The sequence below is a fragment of the Pseudophryne corroboree genome, chromosome 6 (assembly GCF_028390025.1).
Source record: "Pseudophryne corroboree isolate aPseCor3 chromosome 6, aPseCor3.hap2, whole genome shotgun sequence".
NCBI classification, from domain to species: Eukaryota; Metazoa; Chordata; class Amphibia; order Anura; family Myobatrachidae; genus Pseudophryne; species Pseudophryne corroboree.
Window position 1 is genome coordinate 21854087 of NC_086449.1, and position 12031 is coordinate 21866117.

The 12031-nt window shown below is 56.5% G+C and overlaps 1 protein-coding gene across 1 annotated transcript in view; it reads left to right on the forward strand.

Moving 5' to 3' along the window:
• LOC134934141 (phospholipid scramblase 2-like) overlaps nt 1-12031 on the forward strand; it is a 61779-nt gene that overhangs the window by 26669 nt on the left and 23079 nt on the right. Inside the window, exons 3-5 of the mRNA XM_063929641.1 lie at nt 305-429; nt 9355-9382; nt 9704-9861. Coding sequence (XP_063785711.1) covers nt 305-429; nt 9355-9382; nt 9704-9861 — 311 coding nt within the window. The remainder of the gene's footprint in view (nt 1-304; nt 430-9354; nt 9383-9703; nt 9862-12031) is intronic.

Below are 12031 nucleotides of genomic sequence, written 5' to 3' on the forward strand. Positions count from 1 at the left end.
AAGGAGTCCTGGAAGTGATGATATGGCCCCTGCAGAGCCATCATCTCAACATCATCGGGTCTGACTCGGAATACATGAAGAGCAAGCCTACATCCACAGAAGATCTGTGATTAATTCTCCAAGATGTTTGGAACAACCTCCCTGACGAGTTCCTTCAAAAACTGTGTGCACAGTCAAATACTATTGAGTCTAATTGCTCGGGGGATATACACATCCTTCTATTATTTCTGACAACGGCACTTGTACCACCCATACAACCAAGATAAAGCACCTACTCTGACACCTTTCTTTCTTTGAAATTCAGGTCAAAGCAGCACTGAGGTCATCCACACCCAGCCTCAATGGCAGCATAAGTCCACGTCAGCCTCTCAGGACCAGATGTCCAAGCCAATTGCTCTGGTTTCCCCAGGACTGCAGTGCCTTGTAGAGGTAAGAGACACCATTACCTGTCTATCATAGAACAATACACATTGTATGGAAAAAGGCATTTTACACATTGGGCATGAAGGCACGGCTGCATACACTGACTGGGGGGAGGCACAGCTGCATACACTAACTGAGGGGGGCATGGCTGCATACACTGACTGGGGGGGAACGGCTGCATACACTGACTGGGGGAGACACGGCTGCATACACTGACTGGGGGAGACGCGGCTGCATACACTGACTGGGGGAGGCACAGCTGCATACACTGACTGGGGGGAGGCACAGCTGCATACACTGACTGAGGGGGGGAACGGCTGGATACACTGACTGAGGGGGGCATGGCTGCATACACTGACTGGGCGGAGGCACGGCTGCATACACTGACTGGGCGGAGGCACGGCTGCATACACTGACTGGGCGGAGGCACGGCTGCATACACTGACTGGGGGGAGGCATGGCTGCATACACTGACTTGGGGAGGCACGGCTGCATACACTGGGGAGGCACAGCTGGATACACTGACTGGGGGGGCACAACTGCATACACTGACTGGGGGGGGCACAGCTGCATACACTGACTGGGGGAGGCACGGCTGCATATTCTGACTGGGGGGAGGCACGGCTGCATACTCTGACTGGGGGGAGGCACGGCTGCATACACTGACTGGGGGGGGAGGCACGGCTGAATACTCTGACTGCGGGGAGGCATGGCTGCATACACTGAATGGGAGAGGCATGGCTGCATACACTGACTGGGGGGGAAGCACGGCTGCATACACTGACAGGGGGAGGCACGGCTGCATACACTGACTGGGGGGAGGCACGGCTGCATACACTGACTGAGGGGGGAGGCACAGCTGCATACACTGACTGGGGGGAGGCACGGCTGCATACACTGACTGAGGGGGGAGGCACAGCTGCATACACTGACTGGGGGGGCACAGCTGCATACACTGACTGGGGGGAGGCACTGCTGCATACACTGACTGGGGGGCACGGCTGCATACACTGACTGGGGGGCACGGCTGTATACACTGACTGGGGGGAGGCACGGCTGCATACACTGCCTGGGGGAGGCACGGCTGCATACACTGACTGGGGGGGGGGGGGGCACAGCAGCATACACTGACTGGGGGGGCACAGCTGCATACACTGACTGGGAGGAGGCACAGCTGCATACACTGACTGGGGTGGCACAGCTGCATACACTGACTGGGGGGTGGCACAGCTGCATACACTGACTGGGGGGGAGGCACTGCTGCATACACTGTCTTGGGGGTTACAGCTGCATACACTGACTGGGGGGGCACAGCTGCATACACTGACTGGGGTGGCACAGCTGCATACACTGACTGGGGGGGTTACAGCTGCATACACTGACTGGGAGGAGGCACAGCTGCATACACTGACTGGGCGGAGGCATGGCTGCATACACTGACTGGGGGGCAGCACAGTTGCATACACTGACTGGGAGGAGGCACAGCTGCATACACTGACTGGGCGGAGGCACGGTTGCATACACTGACTGAGGGGGGGAGGCACAGCTGCATACACTGACTGGGGTGGCACAGCTGCATACACTGACTGGGAGGAGGCACAGCTGCATACACTGACTGGGCGGAGGCACGGCTGCATACACTGACTGGGGGGCTGCACAGCTGCATACACTGACTGGGAGGAGGCACGGCTGCATACACTGACTGGGTGTGGCACAGTTGCATACACAGACTGGGGGGAGGCACGGTTGCATACACTGACTGAGGGGGGAGGCACAGCTGCATACACTGACTGGGGGGGCACAGCTGCATACACTGACTGGGGGGGCACAGCTGCATACAGTGACTGGGGGGCACAGCTGTATACACTGACTGGGGGGAGGCACGGCTGCATACACTGACTGGGGGGGCACTGCTGCATACACTGACTGGGGGGTTACAGCTGCATATACTGACTGGGCGGAGGCACGGCTGCATACACTGACTGGGGGGTTACAGCTGCATACACTGACTGGGCGGAGGCACAGCTGCATACACTGACAGGGCGGAGGCACGGCAGCATACACTGACTGGGCGGAGGTATGGCTGCATACACTGACTGGGGGGCACAGTTGCATACACTGACTGGGGGGCACAGCTGCATACACTGACTGGGGAGGCATGGCTGCATACACTGACTGGGGAGGCATGGCTGCATACACTGACTGGGGGGGGCACAGCTGCATACACTGACTGGGGGGAGGCACGGCTGCATACACTGACTGAGGGGGGAGGCACAGCTGCATACACTGAATGGGGGGCATGGCTGCATACACTGACTGGGGGGGCACAGCTGCATACACTGACTGGGGGGGCACAGCTGCATACACTGACTGGGGAGGCACAGCTGCATACACTGACTGGGGGGCACAGCTGCATACACTGACTGGGGGGCACGGCTGCATACACTGATTGGGGGGGCACAGCTGCATACACTGACTGGGGGGGCACAGTTGCATACACTGAATGGGTGGCATGGCTGCATACACTGACTGGGGGGGCACAGCTGCATACACTGACTGGGGGGGGCACAGTTGCATACACTGACTGGGTGGCACGGCTGCATACACTGACTGGGGGGCACGGCTGCATACACTGACTGGGGGGGCACGGCTGCATACACTGACTGGGGGGGCACAGTTGCATACACTGACTGGGGGGCACGGCTGCATACACTGACTGGGGGGCACGGTTGCATACACTGACTGGGGGGGGCACAGCTGCATACACTGACTGGGGGGGGCACAGTTGCATACACTGACTGGGGGGCACGACTGCATACACTGACTGGGGGGCACGGCTGCATACACTGACTGGGAGGCACGGTTGCATACACTGACTGGGGGTGGCACGGTTGCATACACTGACTGGGGGGCACGGTTGCATACACTGACTGGGGGTGGCACGGTTGCATACACTGACTGGGGGGCACGGCTGCATACACTGACTGGGGGGCACGGCTGCATACACTGACTGGGAGGCACGGCTGCATACACTGACTGGGGGGCACGGCTGCATACACTGACTGGGGGGCACGGTTGCATACACTGACTGGGGGAGGCACAGCTGCATACACTGACTGGGGGGCACGGCTGCATACACTGACTGGGGGGCACGGCTGCATACACTGACTGGTGGGCACGGTTGCATACTCTGACTGGGGGGAGGCATGGCTGCATACACTGACTGGGGGGCACGGCTGCATACACTGACTGGGAGGGCACGGCTGCATACACTGACTGGGAGGGCACGATTGCATACACTAACTGGGAGGGCACGGTTGCATTCACTGACTGGGAGGGCACGGTTGTATACACTGACTGGGGGGCACGGCTGCATACACTGACTGGGAGGGCACGGTTGCATACACTAACTGGGAGGGCACGGTTGCATACACTGACTGGGAGGGCACGGTTGTATACACTGACTGGGGGGCACGGCTGCATACACTGACTGGGGGGCACGGTTGCATACACTGACTGGGAGGGCACGGTTGCATACACTAACTGGGAGGGCACGGTAGCATACACTGACGGGGAGGGCACGGTTGTATACACTGACTGGGGGGCATGGCTGCATACACTGACTGGGGGGCACGGTTGCATACACTGACTGGGGGGGAACGGCTGCATACACTGACTGGGGGAGACACGGCTGCATACACTGACTGGGGGAGACGCGGCTGCATACACTGACTGGGGGAGGCACAGCTGCATACACTGACTGGGGGAGGCACAGCTGCATACACTGACTGAGGGGGGGAACGGCTGGATACACTGACTGAGGGGGGCATGGCTGCATACACTGACTGGGCGGAGGCACGGCTGCATACACTGACTGGGCGGAGGCACGGCTGCATACACTGACTGGGCGGAGGCACGGCTGCATACACTGACTGGGGGGAGGCATGGCTGCATACACTGACTTGGGGAGGCACGGCTGCATACACTGGGGAGGCACAGCTGGATACACTGACTGGGGGGGGCACAACTGCATACACTGACTGGGGGGGGCACAGCTGCATACACTGACTGGGGGAGGCACGGCAGCATATTCTGACTGGGGGGAGGCACGGCTGCATACTCTGACTGGGGGGAGGCACGGCTGCATACACTGACTGGGGGGGGAGGCACGGCTGAATACTCTGACTGCGGGGAGGCATGGCTGCATACACTGAATGGGAGAGGCATGGCTGCATACACTGACTGGGGGGGAAGCACGGCTGCATACACTGACTGGGGGGAGGCACGGCTGCATACACTGACTGGGGGGAGGCACGGCTGCATACACTGACTGAGGGGGGAGGCACAGCTGCACACACTGACTGGGGGGAGGCACGGCTGCATACACTGACTGAGGGGGGAGGCACAGCTGCATACACTGACTGGGGGGGCACAGCTGCATACACTGACTGGGGGGAGGCACTGCTGCATACACTGACTGGGGGGCACGGTTGCATACACTGACTGGGGGGCACGGCTGTATACACTGACTGGGGGGAGGCACGGCTGCATACACTGCCTGGGGGAGGCACGGCTGCATACACTGACTGGGGGGGGCACAGCAGCATACACTGACTGGGGTGGCACAGCTGCATACACTGACTGGGGGGTGGCACAGCTGCATACACTGACTGGGGGGGGGCACTGCTGCATACACTGTCTTGGGGGTTACAGCTGCATACACTGACTGGGGGGCACAGCTGCATACACTGACTGGGGTGGCACAGCTGCATACACTGACTGGGGGGGTTACAGCTGCATACACTGACTGGGAGGAGGCACAGCTGCATACACTGACTGGGCGGAGGCATGGCTGCATACACTGACTGGGGGGCAGCACAGTTGCATACACTGACTGGGAGGAGGCACAGCTGCATACACTGACTGGGCGGAGGCACGGTTGCATACACTGACTGAGGGGGGGAGGCACAGCTGCATACACTGACTGGGGTGGCACAGCTGCATACACTGACTGGGAGGAGGCACAGCTGCATACACTGACTGGGCGGAGGCACGGCTGCATACACTGACTGGGGGGCTGCACAGCTGCATACACTGACTGGGAGGAGGCACGGCTGCATACACTGACTGGGTGCGGCACAGTTGCATACACAGACTGGGGGGAGGCACGGTTGCATACACTGACTGAGGGGGGAGGCACAGCTGCATACACTGACTGGGGGGGCACAGCTGCATACAGTGACTGGGGGGGCACAGCTGCATACAGTGACTGGGGGGCACAGCTGTATACACTGACTGGGGGGAGGCACGGCTGCATACACTGACTGGGGGGGGCACAGCTGCATACACTGACTGGGGGGTTACAGCTGCATATACTGACTGGGCGGAGGCACGGCTGCATACACTGACTGGGGGGTTACAGCTGCATACACTGACTGGGCGGAGGCACAGCTGCATACACTGACTGGGCGGAGGCACAGCTGCATACACTGACTGGGCGGAGGTATGGCTGCATACACTGACTGGGGGGCACAGCTGCATACACTGACTGGGGGGCACAGCTGCATACACTGACTGGGGAGGCATGGCTGCATACACTGACTGGGGAGGCATGGCTGCATACACTGACTGGGGGGGGCACAGCTGCATACACTGACTGGGGGGAGGCACGGCTGCATACACTGACTGAGGGGGGAGGCACAGCTGCATACACTGAATGGGGGGCATGGCTGCATACACTGACTGGGGGGGCACAGCTGCATACACTGACTGGGGGGGCACAGCTGCATACACTGACTGGGGAGGCACAGCTGCATACACTGACTGGGGGGCACAGCTGCATACACTGACTGGGGGGCACGGCTGCATACACTGATTGGGGGGGCACAGCTGCATACACTGACTGGGAGGGCACAGTTGCATACACTGAATGGGTGGCATGGCTGCATACACTGACTGGGGGGGCACAGCTGCATACACTGACTGGGGGGGCACAGTTGCATACACTGACTGGGTGGCACGGCTGCATACACTGACTGGGGGGCACGGCTGCATACACTGACTGGGGGGGCACGGCTGCATACACTGACTGGGGGGGCACAGTTGCATACACTGACTGGGGGGCACGGCCGCATACACTGACTGGGGGGCACGGTTGCATACACTGACTGGGGGGGGGGCACGGCTGCATACACTGACTGGGGGGGGCACAGTTGCATACACTGACTGGGGGGCACGACTGCATACACTGACTGGGGGGCACGGCTGCATACACTGACTGGGAGGCACGGTTGCATACACTGACTGGGGGGCACGGTTGCATACACTGACTGGGGGTGGCACGGTTGCATACACTGACTGGGGGGCACGGCTGCATACACTGACTGGGGGGCACGGCTGCATACACTGACTGGGAGGCACGGCTGCATACACTGACTGGGGGGCACGGCTGCATACACTGACTGGGGGGCACGGTTGCATACACTGACTGGGGGAGGCACAGCTGCATACACTGACTGGGGGGCACGGCTGCATACACTGACTGGGGGGCACGGCTGCATACACTGACTGGTGGGCACGGTTGCATACTCTGACTGGGGGGAGGCATGGCTGCATACACTGACTGGGGGGCACGGCTGCATACACTGACTGGGAGGGCACGGCTGCATACACTGACTGGGAGGGCACGATTGCATACACTAACTGGGAGGGCACGGTTGCATTCACTGACTGGGAGGGCACGGTTGTATACACTGACTGGGGGGCACGGCTGCATACACTGACTGGGAGGGCACGGTTGCATACACTAACTGGGAGGGCACGGTTGCATACACTGACTGGGAGGGCACGGTTGTATACACTGACTGGGGGGCACGGCTGCATACACTGACTGGGGGGCACGGTTGCATACACTGACTGGGAGGGCACGGTTGCATACACTAACTGGGAGGGCACGGTTGCATACACTGACTGGGAGGGCACGGTTGTATACACTGACTGGGGGGCATGGCTGCATACACTGACTGGGGGGCACGGTTGCATACACTGACTGGGGGGGGCACGGCTGCATACACTGACTGGGGGGGGCACAGTTGCATACACTGACTGGGGGGCACGGCTGCATACACTGACTGGGGGGCACGGCTGCATACACTGACTGGGAGGCACGGTTGCATACACTGACTGGGGGTGGCACGGTTGCATACACTGACTGGGGGGCACGGCTGCATACACTGACTGGGGGGCACGGCTGCATACACTGACTGGGAGGCACGGCTGCATACACTGACTGGGGGGCACGGCTGCATACTCTGACTTGGGGGCACGGTTGCATACACTGACTGAGGGAGGCACAGCTACATACACTGACTGGGGGGCACGGCTGCATACACTGACTGGGGGGCACGGCTGCATACACTGACTGGTGGGCACGGTTGCATACTCTGACTTGGGGGAGGCATGGCTGCATACACTGACTGGGGGGCACGGCTGCATACACTGACTGGGAGGGCACGGTTGTATACACTGACTGGGGGGCATGGCTGCATACACTGACTGGGAGGGCACGGTTGCATACACTGACTGGGGGGCACGGCTGCATACACTGACTGGAGGAGGCACGGCTCACAGACTCAGACACAAACAGATATACAGTACTAGTGTTGCCTATCAAATAAAACAGCACAGTCTCCAGTTACTTCCTGGTCACATAATGTTGCGACTAGGTGGCATTTTCCAGCAATAAAATAGATGGGTGACGGGTCATTCTCATACTTGCCTACCCTCCCTCATTCTGCAGGAGACTCCCTGAAATAGCAGCAATCTCCCTCACTCCCTGAATTGTCCAGTAATCTCCCTGATTGCACCTTACACCCATTCTGTAGCTGTTACATTCTTGAGTGAAAAAAATAAATCACAGATACATATATTCAAATGGGAACACCAGTGCCATTTCCCTGCAATGGTTATAAGGCACAATGGGGGTCTTTCCGAGTTGATCGCTAGCTGAAAATGTTCGCTACGCAGCAATGAAGCAAAAAAATGGCACTTCTGCGTATGCGGCGCAATGCGCACGCGCAACGTACTTTCACAACGGCCGATGTAGTTACACACAGGGTCTAGCAAAGCTTTTCAGTCGCACTGCCGGCCGCAGAGTGATTGACAGGAAAGGGTCGCTTCTGGGTGTCAACTGACCGTTTTCAGGGAGTGAGCGAAAAAAACGAAAGGCGTGCCAGGAAAAACGCAGGCGTGGTTGGGAGAACGCAGGGTGTGTTTGTGACGTCAAATCCGGAACTGAATAGTCTTAAGTCATCGCAAGCGCTGAGTAGGTCTGGAGCTACTCTGAAACTGCACAAAATTTTGTAGCCGCTCTGCGATCCTTTCGTTCGCACTTCTGCTAAGCTAAAATACACTCCCAGTAGGCGGCGGCCTAGCGTTTGCACAGCTGCTAAATACTGCTAGCGAGCGATCAACTCGGAATGACCCCCAATGATCCATAAGGCTACATGCATTTTAAATAAGGTTTATCGTGGCCACTTACAGTATATGGAACCTCTTGTAAAGCACAATACACAAACAAATTCTGCAAAATATCAGTATCTTTTCTTCAACAAGTAGATCTTACTAAGGGGCTCATTTATATTTGGATGTACAGTAAGTCATGTTCATGACACGTCTCCCTGATGTAGCAGCACACGTTCCATCTCCCTGACAAGCTCTTTCAAAAGTAGGCAAGTATGGTCATTCTGTGACAGGGGCTGGCATTAGGTGAGGTGGTGCAGTGGTTTTTAATGTCACAATTCTTTCCTGACACAATTTATACCTGGTGGTGACACTCACCTGTCCTACCCCTGCCCCTCAGCCTCAGCGTGATTGTTACTGATACATACGTGACGCACTGATTTACATTAACACGTGTTCCTTTGTCTGCAGGTGGAGGAGGTTATATTGCAGCATAAAGGTAAGAAATATATGTAACAATGGGAGTGTTTACGTTATGAGTAAAGACTGGTATCTATTGATGGCCAGCGCTCACCAGAATTACTGGTCCATGACCACGGGCAGATTTAGGGGTCAGGTCGCCCCTGGGCACATTATTGGCTGTATGTGGCATTAGGAGGGTGATGCCTCTGTCCATTACCAGCTTATCTATAATATAATAGAAGCTCATTTACTGTCACTTCATAATGTGTCACACTGCGAGGAAGAGCCACATATGGGAGGAGCTTGGCTATGGGGCCCCCGGGTTTGTTACTGTGGCCCTCACTGTCCTGTTATTCAGTTTTCCAGACCAACGCTGGTCAGATCCTCTTCTCTGTACATCGGGAGGCTGAGTGCTGCGGGCCAGGCCTGAACCTGAGACTCAGAGACCCGTACCAGACAGAGGTGGTATCGATGTACCTGGCGTCCACTGGCAGATGCGGAGTAGGAGAAGCGTATGTAAGTCTGTTACACCATACAACCTGTGTGACCTCAGTTACCCAGAACACTGGGCCTAATCTCACAGTGACATCAGGAGAACATTTCCACCACACGCCCAAGCAAGTAGGGTCTCATGGGATCACGGAAGAAAATCCTGATTCTTAAACATGAATTCTAGTAGAAGAAAAAAAGCCACCAGCTAATAGCCAGAGTAACCGCCGTGCGCAGCGCGGACAGCAGCTAGACAGGCCGATCTGTCATTTTAGACACGCGTCTCGTAGCCTCCAGGTTCATCGTGATGGTGAGCTGCTCCACTGTAGCGTGTTGGTTGCCACTCACGCACTTTGGTAGCCGACGTTCACCCCTCACATCAATGGCACGTGGTGCTCCGCAGTTTCCACACCGGTTATTGCCAATGGTGCCATTTGTCCAGTCACGATACACCGTCACCGAAGCAGCATGCAGACAGGTCACAAACTACGCTGTGTCAGTAATAACGCCACCCTTGGCCCGAAAGCCGATAATAATCCCTTTTTGCAACTCGGATAAATCGCCCCGAGTGATATGTGTGCAGACGCCTATCCCACACCTTATACACCCACCAAGCCAGCGCACGACACGTGGTGTTCTTCATGGGCTACGCACTGGTGACGTCAGATGTAGGAGGTGGTCATAATAAAGTGACTCAATCGTGGAAATCCTCAATAGAATAAAGAATGATCTCGGGCATTTTTTTTTAAAGGGGAAATCACTTACAAGGCAAAACCATGCCTTGTAAGTGATTGCCCCTTTAAAAAAAATGGCGGCTGGAATCCTGTATGTCGGCCAAAGTCGGGCGGCATTGATTGCCACCCATACTAAGATCATTTACTTTAAATCAGAGTCAGCTGCTTCCTTGGTGGTAATTCAGGAGCTGTGTTAGTGACTATCTCACATTTGCTCCTCTTTTCTCGTGTGTGTGTGTGTGTGTGTGTGTGTGTGTGTGTGTGTGTGTGTGTGTGTGTGTGTGTGTGTGTGTGTGTGTGTGGAAAGGGGGGGGGGGCTATACAGTGCCATATTGTCCCTTAAATCTACTGTGTGTGTGGGAGCACTATGGCAGGAAAGGGTGCTGCTTCTGGGAAGGCTTCTCCAAAGGTGTATACTTGAACTAGGTGCAATACAAAAAATCCATAGCCTTGCACTGGGCACATGGCTCTCTGTGCCTCCTGTGAGTCTGACAGTTCAGCCCCTTCTGTCTGAGCTAACTACTGAGCTGGCGGTTTCCCGCAAGGAATAGGCATCCGCTAGGGTAGAAGACACCCATACAGGTCTCTTACTGGGCTTGGGGCTCAGGCTCAGGGGTGACTATTTTCCCTTACTTGGACAACCTCCTCATCAAAGCTTTGTCTGTGTAGAAGCTTTTGAATCAGGTGTCCCTGCTGCATCAGATTCTCATTCAACATGGCTGGATCGTCAACTTTCAGAAGTCCAACTTGGTACCATTCCAACGTCTTCAGTTATTGGGGATGATTCTGGACACTTCCCTACAATGAGTGTTCCTTTCAGAGAACAAGGCACGGTTAATTCAGGAATTGGTCAGAATGGTTCTCAAGTCAAAAATGGTGTCTGTTTATCTTGCCTTCTGGGCAAGATGGTGGCCCCTTTCGAGACCATTCAGTTTGCCAGGTCCCATTCCAGACCATTCCATTTGGATTTACTGTCTCAGTGGTCAGGGTCTCATCTTCAGATGTATCTTCGGCTGTGTCTGTCCCTACTCTGGTGGTTTCAGACTGACCATCTCCTGATGGGGTGCCGCCTCAGAATCTGGAACTGGATTCTCCTGACTGCTGATGTCAGTCTACGAGGCTGAGGGTCAGTAGTACAGGACAGCCAGCTCCAGGGCCAGTGGTCTCACCAGGAAGCGATCCTGCCAATCATCATTCTGGAACTCAGGAAAGTCTATAATGTCCTACTTGCAGCATCTCCCCTTTGCAAAGGACTCCCCAGTTGGTTGCAGTCAGAAAATGCCATGGCCTTAGTGCACATCCTTTGGCAGGGGGGAATGCAAAGTTGCATGGCCATGCAGGAATCCAGCCACATCCTTCAGTGGGCATGGTGATTTCTGCCATGTTTCCAGCTTAGAGAACTGGGAGGTGGACTATCTCAGTCTTCAGGATCTCCATCCCAGGGAATGGGACCTTTATGCGAT